General features: G+C 50.7%; 1 protein-coding gene across 1 annotated transcript in view; it reads right to left on the bottom strand.

Moving 5' to 3' along the window:
* The window catches only part of mao (monoamine oxidase), a 227,772-nt gene extending 209,851 nt beyond the window's left edge, over positions 1-17,921 (bottom strand). Inside the window, exon 1 of the mRNA XM_038802087.1 lies at positions 17,775-17,921. Within this exon, the coding sequence (XP_038658015.1) occupies positions 17,775-17,823 (49 nt within the window). The 5' untranslated portion in view covers positions 17,824-17,921. The remainder of the gene's footprint in view (positions 1-17,774) is intronic.
* Positions 17,922-19,681: the final 1,760 nt, after the last annotated feature.

Raw genomic sequence — 19,681 nt, 5'->3', positions numbered from 1 at the left:
CAGAGGTGGCAGGGAACGGGGCCAGACGTGTGAGGGTGCCATGTGGGACAGCTTACCCAGTGTGACCCATCACTGTTCACCATCTACATAATCGCCCCCCGCAACCACCCCCTCCTCCAGCTTAGCCACACCACTGCCTCCCCGACGATATATGGGCCCGCGAGATTGAATGGACCCCGGCATGCAGGAATGGCCAGGGTACACAGTGGAATTTGATCCCGAAGGTTTGTCAGAGTTTGTCAAACGATGAAGAAAGCCAGAGCTCATCTCACAGTGACTCGTCATGATCACCGGTTCCATGGACAAGACCCAATGAGACTGCCAACCCAGAGCCAACACATTGTAGTAATGCTGGTAGGAACCTCGGAGGGGGCTGGGCGAGATGGAGTGAAGGGAGGAGGGACAGGGAGGATGTGATTGGCGATGGGGGTATGGAGAGTTGGGATAGGGAGGCCGAGCTGTCAGTGGCCAGGCCTCCTAGTCGGTGAACCGGGAAGTGATTAGGTTCTCCCGTATACAGTGACCCTGGAGCACATGTTGGGCAGCCTCCTGTACCTGCTCTGGTCCTGGTCCTCCTGGCCATCCCCCACATCTTCCTCGTCAGATGAAGCCTGGAGTACTTCCTCCTCCAGCGTATTCGCCCTTTGCTGCGTGATGTTGTACAGGATGCAGCAGGCCACCATGATGTGCAAGACCCTCCTGGGGCTATATTGGAGAACCCACCAGAACGATCCAGGCACCTGAACCTCATCTTGAGGATGCTGAGGCACCGCTCCTGGTTGCTACATGGGAAATTTTATAATGGTTCTCTGCGTTAGTCCGGGGAGTCTGGACTGGCGCTTTTAGCCAAGATCTCGGGGGATAACCCTTGTCGCTCAGGAGCTAACTCTTCACCTGAGAAAGCGCCTCGCAGGTGAAGGGAATCAAGTGCGCCAAGATATACGGGATGTGGGTGTTGCCTGGGTACCGGGTGTTTACATGCATGATGTGCAGCTGGTGGTCACACACCAACTATACAGTCAGGGAGTAGAAGCCCTTCCTATTGCTGAAGGGAACCCCTCCCCCACGAGCCAGTGCCTGGGGGGCGGGGGGAGGGGGGGGGGGGATGTGTCCTGTGTGTCACCCCCTGGACTTGGGGAATGCCAGTGATGGCGGCTAATCCTGCTGCCTGGGCATCCCACTGTGCTTGGTCCCGAGCACAGTTTTGTTTTATAAATTTTGAGTATCCTTTCATTTTTTCCAATTAAGGGGCAATGTGGCATGGCCAATCCACCTACCCTGCACATCTTTGGGTTGTGGGGGCGAAACCCACGCAAACACGGGGAGAATGTGCAAACTCCACACGGACAGTGACCCAGAGCCGGGATCGAACCTGGGACCTCGGCGCCGTGAGGCAGCAGGGCTAACCACTTGAGCCACCCATGGTCCCAACCACAGTTAATGTAGTTTGGTGCCTGGGCATATAGGGCGTCCGTAGTGGCACGGATGCACCGGTATGGAAATGTCTGTGAGATCCCAGGTCCTTCAGAGCGACCATCACCTTGACGGTCACCAGGAGTGGGTATCCTCCCCCATACCCTCATGGTTCTAAGTGTACCATCACCTGGCACAGATGTTGCACGTTTTCTCTGGTTAGCTGGAGTTTTCGGTGACACACTCGGTGCGGCAGGTCCTTGAAGGACAGACACTAATGGTATACACGTGGCCTGATGGGGCGCCTCCTTCACACCTCCTCCTCGGCCTGTTGGACTCTCCTGCTCACCGGTTGGTCCCTGCTCTTCTGGGGTAGGTTCTTGTTGTGCAGGGTCCCCCCCGAACAGCGCCTGGACCTGCAGTCTCCAAACTCACCCCCATTCCTCAGCCATTCCCCCGATGCTTTGCCTACCACACTGCAACCCTGTCCCATCAGTGAGTTCCCAAGAGCCTGGTCCGGAAGGGTGGATAGTGGCACTGATTAGGCCTCTGCCCTAAGAGGGACAGTGTGCCAGGGAGGGTGCCAAAGGCCATGGTGCATGTATCCTTTGTTTGGGGTGAGCTCTGCTATTCTACTGCATCAGTGGCATCTGGTGTGCCACTGATTGAGCTTGGCCATACCTGTGGTGATATGCCTGTAGATAATATTACATGTACTCAGCATTGTGACCTCCCACCAGCATGTGGCCATGTACTCAGCAGTGAGACCTCCCACCAGCAGGTGGCATCAGACATCATTCAGGTGACAACCGGCTACCAACACAAGGTTGTAAGGCGTACATGAGGACAGTCGCACTAAGAGTATTTCTAGGAGAGTCTATTGTAACTCTGTGATAACTTGGTCTGTATAAGATTCTGATCATTACCTGACCACATGTACATTAATAAATCATTGTTCTGGCTAAGTCACCAGCAGTTCTGTAGAATCATTGCAAGACAAGATCACGGAACACACAACGCCCATCCCATTGATGGGCCTGGTGGGCTCCTAAATGACCAGAGTATTTATAGGACACAGAGAGCAGTCAGCAGAGTGAGCAGCCAGGAGCCTATAACTTGTACACAATGGTTACTTTTAAAACAAATACTGTAGCAATGGCAGTCTGAGCCAGGCCACCCCGATCCCGAGTGGGGCACCCCAAATCCACACCACTGTCACCAGGTTGATCGCGGCTACTCCCCGCCCCCCCCCCCCCCCCCCCCCCCCCCCCCCCCCCCCGGCCCAGGCAGCCACCTCCCAGCAAGCTCTACAATTTCTAACAATTTATAGCAACTTTAAAAACTTTTCTTAGCTTCCCACTTCCCCACAGCAGCCATGGCGCCTGGTCCCTGTCGTAAACCGGCCCGCATGATTTCCGCCTGACAGGGGCGAAGCATCGTGAAGGCCCAGAGAATACCGAATCAAACCAGGTAACTATATATTAACACATGCAAATGCTGGTTTTGCATGCTCACAGCGATGACAGGCACAGATCACGTCAGCGTCGCCGGTAAAGCTCCCAGAATTGTGTGCGGACCTCAGGCGGGATATTCCGATAATGGGGCTAAGTGTTGATGTCATCTTAAACGCCAGAGCGTTTTACGACGGCGTGACCTGGCTCCTAGGAGCATCGGTCCTGCGCCGCACAGGAGGCCAGCATGGCACTGGAGTGCTTCACGCAGCTCCAGCTGCTGATACGGGAGCCAGCACTGGTCAGCGCATGCGCACCATGGCCGGCGCAAGTCCACGCATGCGCGTGGGTTGGCTTCCCAGCGCACACCCCCAGGCAACATGGCAGAGCCCTACAGGGCCCCACGCAGAGGAAGATAGCCTCTCTGGATTAGCCCGCCCGCTGATCGGTAGGCACCGATCGCGGGCCTGGCCCCTGGAGTCGGATCTCCCCTCCTCCATGATGAGCCATCAATTGCACGAGAGACGAGTTGCTATACAAAAGTTAGGCTTTAATAAGCTAGAACTTAGCCCTGCGGTTGTCTACATTAAAATGGACGACCGCCAGGCGTTCCGACTATTTATACCTCAGTCTGGAGGCGTGGTTAACTCAGCCTCTCGACCAATCGGAGAGCTGTCACATGACTGGTCTCAACTAATCGGTCGAGAGGCACATGACCGATCAGGGCCAATGGTATGCCGGTGTTCTGCACCAAAGGCAGACAACTATGCAAATCATATCACCACACTCCACACCAGGACGGGTCTCACAGCATGAACGGTGAGGTCCCGCTGGGTAGGACCACATGCGAACGACGCCGGCGGGATTCGGCCGAACTTGTCGGCCACTCGGCCTGTCGGGCGCGGAGAATTGCCGGGAGCTGCATTGAGCAGCCCCTGACCGGCGCAGCGGTGACCGAGTCGGCGCCATTGGCAACGATTCTCCGGTGACCGGAGGGTGGCCAGATGCTGGTGAGAGGTCACACTGCTGAGTACATGTAATATTAACATTACATTCTGTAGTCTCTCCTTCCTTCCCGATGTACGGGATGCGTTGTCTGTATAGCATGCAAAAAACACTTCTCACTGTATACTAATACATGTGACAATAATAAATCAAATCAAATCAAAAGCTTCTTAAAGCAGCACTTTCCACAGTCAACCAGAGAACAAGCTAGACAGGATCGGGCAATGTGCACTGAGATAGGATTAATTAATGACGTTGTAGTTTTTTAAACAAAAAATTTTTATTCAAATTTTCAACAAGTTTTAACCAACAAAATCAGAAGAGAAAGAGAAATAACAGTAACCCCCCCCCCCCCAATGCAGAAACAATAAATTAACAAAAATAATTAACATGAAAACAAATACACATACCCAATAAAGAGAAAAAAAACCTGTCTATTGCCCTGCCCCCCCCCCCCCCCCCCCCCCCCCCCCGCCGGCCCGGTTGCTGCGGAAGTCTAGAAACTGTTGCCACCACCGGGAGAACCCTTGCACCGACCCCCTTGGGGCAAACTTGACCCTCTCCAGTTTGATAAACCCAGCCATATCGTTGACCCAGGATTCCCCACTCGGGGGCCTCGCATCCTTCCACTGCAAAAGAATCCTGCGCCGGGCTACCATGGTTGCAAAGGCCAGAATACCGGCCTCTTTCGCCTCCTGCACTCCCGGCTCCGCTGCTACCCCAAATATTGAGAGCCTCCAGTCCGACTCAACCCTGGAACCAACCAGCCTTGACAGCGTCTCCGCGACCCCCCTCCAAAAGTCCTCCAGCGCAGGGCACGCCCAAAACATGTGGGTGTGGTTTGCTGCACTCCCTGAACACCTGTCCTCTCTCCCAAAGAACCGGTTAAGTTCTTCCACCGAGACCTCCTCCCCCTCCTGCATCACTTGGTAGTTGCCAAAACCCTTCTATCACCAACCCATGTCCCCGAGAGCACCCTGTCCTGAACCCCTCTTGATGGCAACAGTGGAAACTCCACCACCTGCCAGCTGAGAAATGTCCTTACCTGCATGTATCTGAAGGTGTTCCCTGAGGGAAGGCCCAGCCTTCCCTCCAACTCCTCTAGGGTCGCAAACTTCCCATCAGGAAAAAGGTCCCCCATCTGACTGATACCTGCCCTGTGCCAGCTCAGAAACCCTCCGTCCATCCTCCCTGGTACAAACCGGTGGTTCCCCCGTATCGGGGACCAGACTGAAGCCTTCACCTCCCCCACTATGCCGCCTCCACTGCCCCAAAATTTTGAGGGTAGCCATCACTACCGGACTCGTAGTATACCTTGTTGGGGGGGGAACGGCAACGGCGCCGTCACCAACGCCTCCAGGCTCGTGCCCACACAGGACGCCGCCTCCAGCCTCTTCCATGCCACCCCCTCCCCCTCCATCACCCACCTACGTATCATCGCCACGTTGGCGGCACAGTAGTACCCACATAGGTTGGGCAACGCCAACCACCCACATCCCTACCCCGCTCCAGGAACACCCTCCTCACCCTCGGGGTCTTCTGCACCCACACATACCCCATAATACTCCTATTGACCCGCCTGAAGAAAGCCTTAAGAATCATGATAGGGAGGCACTGGAAGAGGAACAAAAACCTCGGGAGCACTGTCATTTTGACCGACTGGACCCTGCCCGCTAGGGACAGTGGCAAAACATCCCACCTCCTAAACTCCTCCTCCATCTGCTCCACCAGCTTCGTAAAGTTGAGCCTGTGCAGGGCCCCCCCAGCTCCTGGCTATCTGGACCCCCAGGTACCTAAAGCTCCTCTCCACCCTTTTCAGCGGGAGCTCCCCAATCCCTCTCTCCTGGTCCCCCGGATGTACTACGAACAGCTCACTCTTCCCCACGTTGAGCTTATACCCGGAGGAGTCCCCGAACTCCCTAAGAATCCTCATCACCTCCGTCATCCCCCCACCGGGTCCGCCACGTACAACAATAGATCATCCGCGTATAACGACAGCCGATGCTCCTCCCTACCCCCCCCCCCCCCCCCCCATCCCCCCGCACTAGCCCCCTCCAGTTCCTCGACTCCCTCAGCGCCATGGCCAGGGGTTCGGTCACCAGAGCAAACAGCAGGGGAGGCAGGGGGCACCCCTGCCTTGTCCCCCGGTACTGTCGAAAATTCTCCGACCTCCTCCCATTCGTAACCACACTCGCCACTGGGGCATCATACAGCAGCCTCACCCACCTAACAAATCCCTCTCCAAACCCGAACCTTTTCAACACCTCCCAGAGGTATCCCCATTCCACCCTATCAAAGGCCTTCTCCACATCCATCGCCACCACTATCTCCGCCTCCCCATCCACCACTGGCATCATTATGACATTGAGAAGCCTCCGTACATTAACGTTCAACTGCCTCCCCTTCACAAAACCCGTTTGATCCTCGTGTATGACCTGCAGCACCACATCCTCCACCCTCCTGGCCAAGACCTTTGCTGGCAGTTTCGCATCCACATTCAGGAGCGAAATCGGTCTATATGACGCGCACTAAAGGGGGTCCTTCTCCCGCTTCAGAATCAATTAAATCAACGCCCTAGACATCGTCGGGTGCAAAGCCCCCCTTTTCCTCGCCTCATTAAAGGTTCTTACTAGCAGCGGGCCCAGCAGGTCTGAAAACTTCTTATAGAATTCAACCGGGAACCCATCTGGCCCCGGTGTCTTCCCTGTCTGCATGCTCCCCATCACGTGAACCAGCTCCTACAACCCAACTGGTGCCCCCAACCCCCCACCTGCTCCTCCTCCACTCTCGGAAACCTTAACTTGCCCAGAAAGCGATCCATCCCTCCCTCCTCCACTGGGGGCACTGACCTGTATAGTTCCTCATAAAAAGTCCTAAACACCCCGTTGATGCCTCTCGCACTTCGTACCAGACTCCCTCCTCCATCCCTAACTCCACCTATCTCCCTAGCTGCCTCCCGCTTCCGGAGCTGGTGGGCCAGCATCCGACTCGCCTTTTCCCATATTCGTATACCGCCCCCTGCGCCCTCCTCCACTGCACCTCCGCCTTCCTGGTGGTCAATAGATCGAACTCCGCTTGGAGGCTACGACGCTTCCTCAACAGCCCTTTCTCCAGGACCTCCGCTTACCTCCTGTCCACCCTCACCATCTCTTCCACCAGTCTCTCCCTCTCTCTCCTCTCCCCCCTCTCCCTATGTGCCCTGATGGAGATCAGCTCCCCCCTAACCACCGCCTTCAGCGCCTCCCTGCCCACCCCCACCTGCACCTCCCAGTTAATATCTAGGTACCCCTCTATACACCTCCGGACCCGCCCGCACGCCTCCTCGTCTGTCAGCAGCCCCACCTCTAACCGTCACATCGGCCGTTGGTCCCTCCCCTCCCCCAACTCAAGATTTACCCAATGCGGGGCGTGGTCTGAAATGGCTATCGCCGAATATTCCACACCTTCCACCCTCGGGATCAACGCCCTGCTCAAAACAAAAAAGTCAATCCAGGAGTACGCCTTGTGGGCATGGGAGAAGAACGAGAATTCCCTAACCCCCGGCCTCATAAATCTCCAAGGATCCACCCCTCCCATCTGGTCCATGAACCCCCTCAGCACTTTGGCCGCAGCCGACCTCCTACCCGTACTGGACCTAGAGCGATCCAGTGCTGGGTCCAGCACTGTGTTAAAATCCCCTCCCATTATTAAACCCCCTGTCTCAAGGTCAGGAATCTGGCCCAACATATGCCGCATGAAGCCCGCATCGTCCCAATTTGGGGCGTACACATTGACCAACACCACCCGCTCCCCCTGGAGCCTACCGCTTACCATCACATATCTGCCACAGCTATCCACCACCACACTCAACGCCACAAACGACACTCTCTTCCCCACCAAAATCGCCACCCCCCGGTTCTTCACATCTAAACCCGAATGGAACACTTGCCCAACCCACCACTTTCTTAACGTTACCTGATCCACCACCCTAAGGTGCATCTCCTGGAGCATGGCCACATCCGCCCTCAGCCCCTTCAGATGCGCGACCACCCGGGCCCGTTTGACCGGTCCATTCAGTCCCCTTACATTCCACGTGACCAGCCGAATCGGGGGGGGGGGGGGGGGCTATCTCCCCCCCCCCCCCGCCGCCGATCAGCCATAGCTCTTCCTAGGCCAGCCACGTGCCCGCGTCCCCCACATGGCCCGTTCCCCACAGTGGCAAATCCTCATCCTGACCCCTCCTAAAAGCCTCAGTTCCCCTTCGGCCCTTCCAGCAGCAACCCGGTAATCCCCCACTCCCCTCTCCTCCCCCCCTAGCTAGGGCCCCCCCCCCCCCCACCTAGCTGTGTTGCCCCTCTCATTGTACTCCCATAAGTCAGCTGACTCCTGCTGCGCCCAGCCGCTCCCGCCACCCCAACGGACCCCCCCCCCCCCCCCCTCTCCCCAGTATAACACTGCTCATCCCCTCCCTGCCCACCAGCAGGCACAGTCCCCTCCCGTTCCGGCCCCAGCGCGGGAAAAAACCCGCGCGTCCAACTTTAGCCCCGCCCCTCAGCCCAGAGCACGGGAAAAAAGCCTGCGCCACCCGCTCGGCTGGCCCTGCCCCCTCTGGTGCAGCTCCCTTTTCAGGCCCAAACTCCCCAGCCCTGACCCAGGCCGCCCTATCCTCCCCCAAGGCCCCGTCCACCTTCACCGACCTTCAACCCCTCCCAGCCCTTCCCCGAGCCCGTCCGACAGGCCTACAAAACATACCACAAACTCCCCAAGAAACAAAGGAACAAGGAAGGAAAACCCAAAACACTATACAACAATCCCCGACCCCCCACAACCCTCAGTCTGAGTCCAGCTTTTCAGCCTGAACAAAGGCCCAGGCCTCCTCCGGGGAGTCAAAGAATGATGACGGTCTTTATAGGTGACCCAAAGGCGCGCCGGCTGTAACATGCCAAACTTCACCCCTCTCCTGTGCAGCACTGCTTTCGACCGGTTATAACCGGCCCTTTTCCTTGCCACCTCCGCGCTCCTGTCCTGGTAGATTCGGACCTCCGCATTCTCCCAACTGCTGCTCCGTTCCTGCTTGGTCCACCTGAGCACACATTCTCGATCAGCGAACCGGTGAAAACGCACCAGCACCGCCCTTGGAGGCTCGCTGGGCTTGGGCTTCCTCACCAGCACTCGGTGGGCCCCCTCCAGCTCCAAGGGCCCTTGGAAGGACCCCGCTCCCATCAGCGAGTTCAGCATGGTGACCACATAGGCCCCGAGGCCCGATCCCTCCAACCCCTCCGGGAGGCCCAGGATCCGCAGATTTGTCCGCCGCGAGCGGTTCTCCATTTCCTCGAGCCTTGCCTGCCATTTCTTGTGGAGCGCCTCGTGCACCTCCACCTTCACCGCCAGACCTAATATTTCATCCTCGTTCTCCGAGGCCTTTTGCCGGATCTCACGAATCTCCGCCCCTTGGGCCATCTGGGTCGCCAGGAGCTTGTTGAATGAGGCCTTTAGTGGTTCCAGCAGCTCAGCCTTAAGCTGCCTAAAGCAGCGGTGGAGCAGCTCCTGCTGCTCCTGCGCCCACGCCGCCGGTTCCCCGCCCGCCGCCATCTTGGTCTTCCTCCCTCGCACCATTCTCTGCTCCAGTGCCGATTTTTTTACCACCCCGCTCCTGGCCAGTCCATCCACCAGCAGGGAAGTGTTGCTGTTACCTTTCCACACTGGGAAGTCAGTCAAGCACCGTTACGGGCCGTAAAAAGAACCCAAAAGTCCGATGATAGCGGGAGCCGCCGAACGTGCAGCTTAGCTCCGCATAGCCGCAACCGGAAGTCTCAATGACATCATAGTTAAGGTGTCCCAGGCAACAGTGATCATAATATGATTGAATTTCACATTCAGCTTGAGGGAGAGAAAGGTGGATCCAAGACGAATGCTTCTACTTAAATAAGGGCAATTATAAGGACATGAAGACAGAGGTGGCTAAAGTGAACAGGGAAATTAGGTTAAGGATCAGTCAATAGAGATGCAGTGGCAAGCATTTAAGGAGAAATTTAAGAATACTCGAAATAGATACATTCTATTGAGAAAGAAAGAAAGACTCTAAGCGAAAGACGCAGCATCCATGGCTATCTAGGGCTGGATTCTTCTGCTCCGCCCACTGCAAGATCGCCACTGGTGGGATGCAGACCACATAAATGTCCATTGACCTCGGATGGGAATTTCCGGACACCGGGTGGGCGCTGTCGGAGAATCCTGCCTCTCGGGAAGTTTAAAATAGTATCAAACTAAAAGAAAGTATATCATAGTTAGGGATCCTCTCAGAAGGAGCGATCACAATATGGTGGAATTTAAAATACAGATGGAGGGTGAGAAAGTAAAATCAAATACTACTGTTTTGTGTTTAAACAAAGGAGATTACAAGGGAATGAGAGAAGAACTAACTAAGGTAGACTGGGAGCAAAGACTTTATGGTGGAACAGTTGAGGAACAGTGGAGAACCTTCCAAGCGATTTTTCACAGTGCTCAGCAAAGGTTTATACCAACAAAAAGGAAGGATGGTAGAAAGAGGGAAAATCAACCGTGGATATCTAAGGAAATAAGGGAGAGTATCAAATTGAAGGAAAAAGCATATAAAGTGGCAAAGATTGCTGGAGACTAGAGGACTGGGAAATCTTTAGTGGGCAACAGAAAGCTACTAAAAAAGCTATAAAGAAGAGTAAGATAGAGTATGAGAGTAAACTTGCTCAGAATATAAAAACAGACAGTAAAAGTTTTTACAAATATATAAAACAAAAAAGAGTGGCTAAGGTAAATATTGGTCCTTTAGAGGATGAGAAGGGAGTTTTAATAATGGGAAATGAGGAAATGGCTGAGGAACTGAACAGGTTTTTTGGGTCGGTCTTCACAGTGGAAGACACAAATAACATGCCAGCGACTGATAGAAATGAGGCTATGACAGGTGAGGACCTTGAGAGGATTGTTATCACTAAGGAGGTAGTGATGGGCAAGCTAATGGGGCTAAAGGTAGACAAGTCTCCTGGCCCTGATGGAATGCATCCCAGAGTGCTAAAAGAGATGGCTAGGGAAATTGCAGATGCACTAGTGATAATTTACCAAAATTCACTAGACTCTGGGGTGGTCCCGGTGGATTGGAAATTAGCAAACGTGACACCACTGTTTAAAAAAGGAGGTAGGCAGAAAGCAGGAAATTATAGGCCAGTGAGCTTAACTTCGGTAGTAGGGAAGATGCTGGAATCTATCATCAAGGAAGAAATAGCGAGGCATCTAGATAGAAATTGTCCCATTGGGCAGACGCAGCATGGGTTCATAAAGGGCAGGTCATGCCTAACTAATTTAGTGGAATTTTTTGAGGACATTACCAGTGCAGTAGATAACGGGGAGCCAATGGATGTGGTATATCTGAATTTCCAGAAAGCCTTTGACAAGGTGCCATACAAAAGGTTGCTGCATAAGATAAAGATGCATGGCATTAAGGGTAAAGTAGTAGCATGGATAGCGGATTGGATAATTAATAGAAAGCAAAGAGTGGGGATTAATGGGTGTTTCTCTGGTTGGCAATCAGTAGCTAGTGGTGTCCCTCAGGGATCCATGTTGGGCCCACAATTGTTCACAATTTACATAGATGATTTGTAGTTGGGGACCAAGGGCAATGTGTCCAAGTTTGCAGATGACACTAAGATGAGTGGTAAAGCGAAAAGTGCAGAGGATACCGGAAGTCTGCAGAGGGATTTGGATAGGTTAAGTGAATGGGCTAGGGTCTGACAGATGGAATACAATGTTGACAAATGTGAGGTTATCCATTTTGGTAAGAATAACAGCAAACGGGATTATTATTTAAACGATAAAATATTAAAGCATGCCGCTGTGCAGAGAGGCTTGGGTGTTCTAGTGCATGAGTCACAGAAAGTTGGTTTACAGGTACAACAGGTGATTAAGGCGGCAAATGGAATGTTGTCCTTCATTGCTAGAGGGATGGAGTTTAAGACTAGGGAGGTTATGTTGCAATTGTATAAGGTGTTAGTGAGGCCACACCTGGAGTATTGTGTTCAGTTTTGGTTTCCTTACCCGAGAAAGGACATACTGGCACTGGAGGGTGTGCAGAGGAGATTCACTAGGTTAATCCCAGAGCTGAAGGGGATGGATTATGAGGAGAGGTTGAGTAGACTGGGACTGTACTCATTGGAATTTAGAAGGATGAGGGAGATCTTATAGAAACATATAAAATTATGAAGGGAATAGATAGGATAGATGCGGGCAGGTTGTTTCCACTGGCGGGTGAAAGGGTTGTAATTCTATGGAATTCTTTGCCCAGTGAAGCAGTTGAGGTTCCTTCATTAAATGTTTTTAAGGTAAAGATAGATAGTTTTTTGAAGAATAAAGGGATTAAGGGTTATGGTGTTCGGGCCGGAATGTGGAGCTGAGTCCACAAAAGATCAGCCAAGATCTCATTGAATGGCGGAGCAGGCTCGAGGGGCCAGATGGCCTACTCCTGCTCCTAGTTCTTATGTTCATGCTTTGTGGAATTAATACTTTATTTTGCAGACTTTATTCTGCAGACTATCATAAGTTTTGCTTTATTCTGGACATGGCAGTGGCAGAAATTCTACTGTTAACAAGCTCTATCGTATCCTCAAAGAACTGGCAAGACCTTTCCTTTACCCCATGTTGACTTCTCAAAGGCTCATGTCATAGCAATTTAAAATGTTCCATTATCTTCTCATTCAGAATTCCTTTTACTCACAATATATTAGCTCACAAGCCTGTATTTTGCCAGATTGTTTCTAAAAACAATCCCTAAAAGGGATTGGACAAAACGTGGCTAATTTCACAAGGCATTTCTTTACGTTAACTTATATAAAGTTTTGTGTTTGGCCTTCCTTTTACTTTCTTCAACCAATAATCGCCTTGCATAAAAATTCTATTTTATTTTCGAATTCCAGGCACAGAAAACTCACTTCTTTAAAAATTACTTTATCAGAGTTACAAAAGTGTTCAGAGTGTGGACAGGGGCAAACCCCTTATCCAGCTCCTTGCCTGCTCCAAACACCAATTCAAATTGAATCCAATTCATTGTACCCACAAGAGAGACATACCAGATCCAGCCATTACACCTGACCTCACGCTCATCTGAGGACGAAGTTCCTTCATTATCACAGGAAATCAGTAATTTGGTGTCTTTGTTATCTTTACTTTCATATCTTTACTTACTTTCATACCTTGACTTTAGTATCTACTGGATATCAAGTCACCTCTGGGAATTTAAATGGCCCCATATTTTTTTAAGCTTGCTGCTGTGAAAATATACTTATCAAAATGTTTGATGTTTTCCACTATCCTAAGCTCATTTCTATTTTAGTTCTTCACTAATTTATTTGCCTGCTTTCCTTGTTTGCTATCTATCTTGGTTCATTGTCCCAGAGGTATAAAACTGGAGGAAGCACAACCTCCTTTTTTCCCTCATTTCCCATATTATTCTCAATGTTGCTCTCCTATTTCATGTTTAATTTCTCAGGATTTGACCTAAAGGAACTCACTGCTGGGCAAACTGCTTGTGTTTAAAATGAATATTCTTCCTGGAACACTGAACTGTTTTTAGATGCGTCTGGTTCATGGCCCACGCATTCTTGAAGAACTCAACTGGCAGGTTACCAAAATCCAAGGAGGGAAAATGACCATGAATGGTTTTAAATGACATCCAGCAGGAGCAGCAACTTGTCAAATTGTCAGCTCCATTATTTCCTGGTACAAATCTGCGTATCATGATAGTGACTGGTGAAATAATATTCAGATTTGTGCAATTGGGAGCCAGGTTAAAATTTAACAGTAGTTGGCCCGGTTTCTCAGCATTTGGAAAACTCTGCAGCAAGGTGGACATTGGAGCAGGCTCAGACAGGCGGGTGCTTTTTATAGCAATGCTTCTAGCCCAGGTGGAGCCGGAGTGCTTACACCAACACCCAATGAATGAAGCCGAGAGAGCCGGAGGTGGGTTATGGACAAACTGGTTTGGGAGCATGAGTTCACACGTCTCTGTAGCCTTCTAAGTCAGTGTTTTTCAAACTTTTTTCCAGGGACCCATTTTTACCAACCGGCCAACCTTCGGAACCCAACCCTGCTGACCTTCACAACCCATGCCGGCTGACCTCCACGACCCACGCCGGCTGACCTTCACGACCCACGCCGGCTGACCTTCACGACCCACGCCGGCTGACCTTCACGACCCACGCCGGCTGACCTTCACGACCCACGCCGGCTGACCTTCACGACCCACGCCGGCTGACCTTCACGACCCACGCCGGCTGACCTTCACGACCCACGCCGGCCGACCTTCACAACCTACGCCGGCTGACCTTCACAACCCACGCCAGCTGACCTTCACGGCCCAGTTTGGCCGACCTTCACGACCCAGTTTGGCCGACCGTCGCGACCCACGCCGGCTGATCTTCGCGACCCATGCTGGCAGACCTGTGCGACCCTCCATTTTCTCAAACCTTGTTTGTTGCTGACAAAAATAGTGGAAATGGCTTTGGGTCCCTTTGGCCCCCCGAACTTGAAAAAAAAAGGCTGCGAACATGTAAAACAAAATGTGGCCCCGCTGCGCATGCGTGCCCGATCATCGGTGCGCATGCACATTTGCGCATGTGCACTGTTGGTCGGGCACGCATGTGCAGTGCGGCCAAATTTTTAAAATCTGTTCTTGGCCATTTTGAAGGCCACTCGGAGCCGGCATTATTAAAAGCTTGCTGCTGTTGTGCGCGAATTGACACGATCGGGAGCACGTCAACAGATGGCTCTGCGACCCAACCGCGGATCGTGCCCCCAAGTTTGACAATGCCTGCTCTAAGTTAATCACGTTCAGATATGGAGCCATCTCTCTTTTGAAATCTCCTCTGGAATCTGCCTCCACCACTCTCCCAGGCAACGCATTCCAAACCCCAACAACTCTCTGAGTAAATAAGTTTCTCCTCATCACACTCCTCAGTCTCTTGCTGACCATCTTGAAATTGTGACCCCTCTGGTGACTGACATACGAACTAGTGGAAACAGAATCTCCCAGTTTGCCTTTTCTCCCCTTTGCTTCCCCCTACCCCTCCTCCTACATCTACAGCTGTCACAGTTTACCCTCTTATGTTAGTTTCTCTGCAGTTTGGCCTTTCACACCTTTTGTTCTCTCTGGGGACTGCCATTCACACTCTTTCCCCTTGCTTTCTGTGGCTATTAGCACCTCAGTTCCCTGCGTTTGTGCAGCTCTGACTCACCTTTCATTCTCACTCCACAGTATAAACATATCCCCCTTTCTCTGTTTTACAGCTTTGACAAAGAGTCATCTGGACTCAAAACGTTAGCCCTTTTCTCTCCCGACATATGCTACCAGACCAGCTGAGATTTTCCAGCATTTTCTCTTTGGTTTCAGATTCCAGCATCTGCAGTAATTTGCTTTTATTAACCTGGGTAACTAGTGATGCAAGTCCTTTAGAAGCATGGGAAATTTGCAACTTAAATTGCATTTTCATATGGTTCCAGGTGCAGGGCAATTGCTCAAAGAATTTTTGCACTTTCCAAAAACTATGATATGATCCTTACCTGGAGATTTCCTGAGGGCATCTTAGGAATATCACCCAATTTACACTGATCTGGAGCTCAGAGGTTATGGTTTATGATTACAAAAGCAAAATACCATGGTTGCTGCAAATCTCACATAAAACAGAAAATGCTGCAAATACTCAGCAGGTCTGGCAGCATCTGTGGCGAGAGAGACAATAGAAAGGTCCGCTGCCTGAAATCTGTTTCTCTATGCACAGGTGCTGCCAGATCTGCTGAGTATTTCCAGTATTTCATGTTTTTATTATCTTTGTCACTGAAGCAGACAGAGGCAATGTTTCCATCCTTGTTTGTTAGTCTGTTGTCTGAAAACAATATACATCAAAAACTGATGGACAATTTCCACAAAAGTTGGTATGTAGATAGGTATTGCCCAAGAAAGTACTGATTAGCTTTGGCAAAGATGCAGACCCGGATCCTCTAATTTCTTTTAATAATAATTTTTATTGTCACAAGTAGGCTTATATTAACACTGCAATGAAGTTAATGTGAAAAGCCCCTAGTCGCCACATTCCGGCGCTTGTACAGATACACGAGGAAGAATTCAGAATGTCCAAATTACCTAACAGTCCATCTTTTGGGACTTGTGGGAGGAAACTGGAGCACCCGGGGGGACACGGGGAGAACGTGCAGACTCCACACAGACAATGACCAAAGCCGGGAATCGAACCTGGGACCCTGGCGCTGTGAAACAACAGTGCTAACCACTGTACTAACAGATCAGTCAACTTAGGGGGATAGGGCAATTTTATTTTTTCAAGAACGCTGTCCATTAGTTTTATTCAAAATGTTGATGATATTTTTGGAATGTGGTGTATTGTCTCAGCTGCTGTGGTGACATTTGTCACAGCTGTCAAAAATATGACCATAGTTTTCAGAGCAGACCGTTGGATATTAATTGGTCTAAATTGGACTTGTAAGTTAACTTGTAAGTTATTCCAAAATAGCATAATTTCCAGGGGTCACATCACTCCAGCGGAACTCTTAGACTCCATCATGGACAGAACTAAACTTCACATTCAATCCCCTCCACATTAATCTTCCAATAATGACAACACATAATTAAGTTTGCTGTGATCCACTAAAACTAAGAGAAAATCTGCCTTCATTCGGCAGCCATTGCCTTTTAAAGAGCCTCTAACTGATTTGAAACGCTCGTTGTAAGGATTGAAATAACTTTTGAGGACCAACTCAATGGTGATTCATATCCCTTACTGTTTAAGGGAACAGAAGGTGGAATTGCATCAACTGAAGATTTGTTTGGGTGACATTTCCGATGTCAGAAAGCCAAGTATTTGGGTCACCCCAATTGAAATGTATGAATACATTCATGAGGCAGTTACACACCTTCAAGGGTACTTTAGACTTGTGTAATTCTGATATCAGAAGCTAAATCACATCTTCTTGCTGATCATCTTTAGGAGCAAACCGATCATCTTTAGGAGCAAACCCATGACTGAAGAGGTTACACTGCTAGATTTTGTTTTCGACAACCTGTTGATTGTGGAAGTTCTCTCGAACTCGAAGGTGAAACCTACTACTGGATTTTAAAAATGCAATTCTGCATTCAGCCCTTACGTCCCCGGCCCCTCCCCCACTGAATACCACCACAACACGGGATATCAATTCGATGCAAATTAACAAGGTTAAAAACCAGTTGAATGTTATTAAAATCGATACTGGCATTGCGTTTTAGGGCCAGCCAAATACGATAAAAGCTCAGAAATAGCCCAGCATATTGTTGCAGAACTCAAAAGGCCCGAATTATAAAGCCTAGAACTAATAAAAACACAAAGCCAATTTAAAATGTTACACCCCCCCCCCCCCCCCCAGTGTTAAGGATGGGTTAAAACCCAACATCAATAATTTCTCACAATGAATATCTGTATAAGATGTTGTTGCCGGAGTGACTCTGTTGATCGCTATTTTGAAGAGAGAAGTGTATATAGAGGGGGAGAAAAACACTGTTCGTCGTGACCCGGCTGGGGAGATGAAAAACAAAACCTGAGGAAATGTGCAAGCTATCTTCATGCCGCAGGAAGACATTGCGTCTATCAACAGACCATCGGCTCCCGGCCAAATTTCATATTTGACCGGCCAAGGAATTTGAATAGCAGCTGGATCAACGCTGATCTTAATCTCAACCTTCATAATAAACCCTCTATATTGTAAATTCAATATTGGCAAGCCATGAAAATTGGAGCGAGTACATCTGCGGATTACACTTCCTGCCACATCTATTTTTCACTTCATTTCACTGGGGTCGTTTGCAGTTTTTTAAAAATCTACCCAATAGCTTTTACAGCAAAGTGAATTGAGTCTGACCTGAGATGCCCCCGCCGATGATGATCACATCACATTTTTCGCTTGTCATGTTGTCGCTGCAGCTGAAGCTCCGTCCTTGGTGTCAACACTCAACCGAGTGGCAGCGGCGGCAGCAGCCGCGCTCAGTTATAAGCCTCTGAGAGGTCCCACGCATGCAGCTCCGCCTCTGGGACGGTCACTGCAGCCTCAGCGTGGAGCTCCGCCTCTGGGACGGTGATTGCGGCCTCAGCGTGGAGCTCCGCCTCTGGGACGGTGATTGCGGTCTCAACGTTCAGCTCCGCCTGAGGATCGGCGCTCTGACCGGAGCGTGCAGCTCCGCCTCTGACCGTTCGTGTTGTTATTGCTAATCTTCGCCCCAACACAGAGCTAATTTATCTTCTTGCAGTTTTAGTCCGACTCATCCTTCTGGACTTGGGTTTTCTTTGGTTTCTTTCCGTGCACATCTTGACAAAGGTTTCTGCACATATTTGCACGTAATTTGTAGATGCGTTATGGGCATTCGTCAGATGATCGAAGTATGTCAACCCAAGATGGTTTTATGCGGAATTCTGGGACACTAACTCATCACATACTTGTTTTTTGTTCAGTAAGAAGTCTTACAACACCAGGTTAAAGTCCAACAGGTTTGTTTCAAACACGAGCTTTCGGAGCACGGCTCCTTCTTCAGGTGAATGGAAAGGCTTGTTCCAGAAATGTTTATATAGACACAGTCAGAGATGCCCCGGAATGCGAGCACCTGCAGGCAATCAAATCATCAAAGATGCAGAGAGAGAGGTAACTCCAGGTTAAAGAGGTGTGAATTGTCCCAAGCCAGTTCAGTCGGTAGGCCTCTGCAAGTCCAGGCTTGTTGGTGGGGGCCGAATGTAATGCGACATGAATCCCAGATCCCGGTTGAGTCCGCATTCATGCGTGCGGAACTTAGCTATAAGTTTTTGCTCAGCAATTTTGCGTTGTCGCGTCTCCTGAAGGCCTCCTTGTAGAATGCTGACCCGGAGATCAGAGGCTGAATGTCCTTGACTGCTGAAGTGTTCCCCAACTGGAAGGGAACAGTCCTGCCTGTTGATAGTCGCACGATGCCCGTTTATTCGTTGTCGCAGTGTCTGCATGGTCTCGCCAATGTACCACGCTTCGGGACATCCTTTCCTGCAGCGTATGAGGTAGACTACATTGGTCGAGTCGCACGAGTATGCGCCGCGTACCTGGTGGGTGGTGTTTCCACGTGTAATGGTGGTGTCCATGTCGATGATCTGGCATGTCTTGCAGAGATTACCCTGGCAGGGTTTTGTGGTGTTGTGGTTGCTGTTCTGAAGGCTGGGTAATTTGCTGCAAACAATGGTTTGTTTGAGGTTGCGCGGTTGTTTGAAGGCCAGTAGTGGGGGTGTGGGGATGACCTTGGCAAGATGTCCATCCTCGCTGATGATGTGTTGGAGGCTGCGAAGAAGATGTCGTAGTTTCTCCGCCCCAGGAAAGTACTGGACGACGAAGGGTACTCTGTCAGTGGTGTCCCGTGTTTGTCTTCTGAGGAGGTCGGTGCGGTTTTTTGCTGTGGCGCGGTGGAACTGTCGATCAATGAGTCGAGCGCCATATCCCGTTCGTACGAGGGCATCTTTCAGCATCTGTAGGTGTCTGTTGCGCTCCTCCTTGTCTGAGCAGATCCTGTGTATACGGAGGGCTTGTCCATAGGGGATGGCTTCTTTAATGTGTTTCGGGTGAAAGCTGGAGAAGTGGAGCATCGTGAGATTATCTGTGGGCTTGCGGTAAAGCGAGGTGCTGAGGTGACCGTCCTTGATGGAGACGAGTGTGTCCAAGAATGGAACTGAATTTGGAGAATAGTCCATGGTGAGTTTGATGGTGGGATGGAACTTATTGATGTCATCGTGTAGTCGTTTCAGTGATGTCTCGCCGTG

Source organism: Scyliorhinus canicula, chromosome 7 (genome assembly GCF_902713615.1).
Source record: "Scyliorhinus canicula chromosome 7, sScyCan1.1, whole genome shotgun sequence".
Taxonomy (NCBI): domain Eukaryota; kingdom Metazoa; phylum Chordata; class Chondrichthyes; order Carcharhiniformes; family Scyliorhinidae; genus Scyliorhinus; species Scyliorhinus canicula.
Note: the sequence above shows the minus strand (reverse complement) of the source record. Positions and strands in the feature narration are given on the sequence as shown.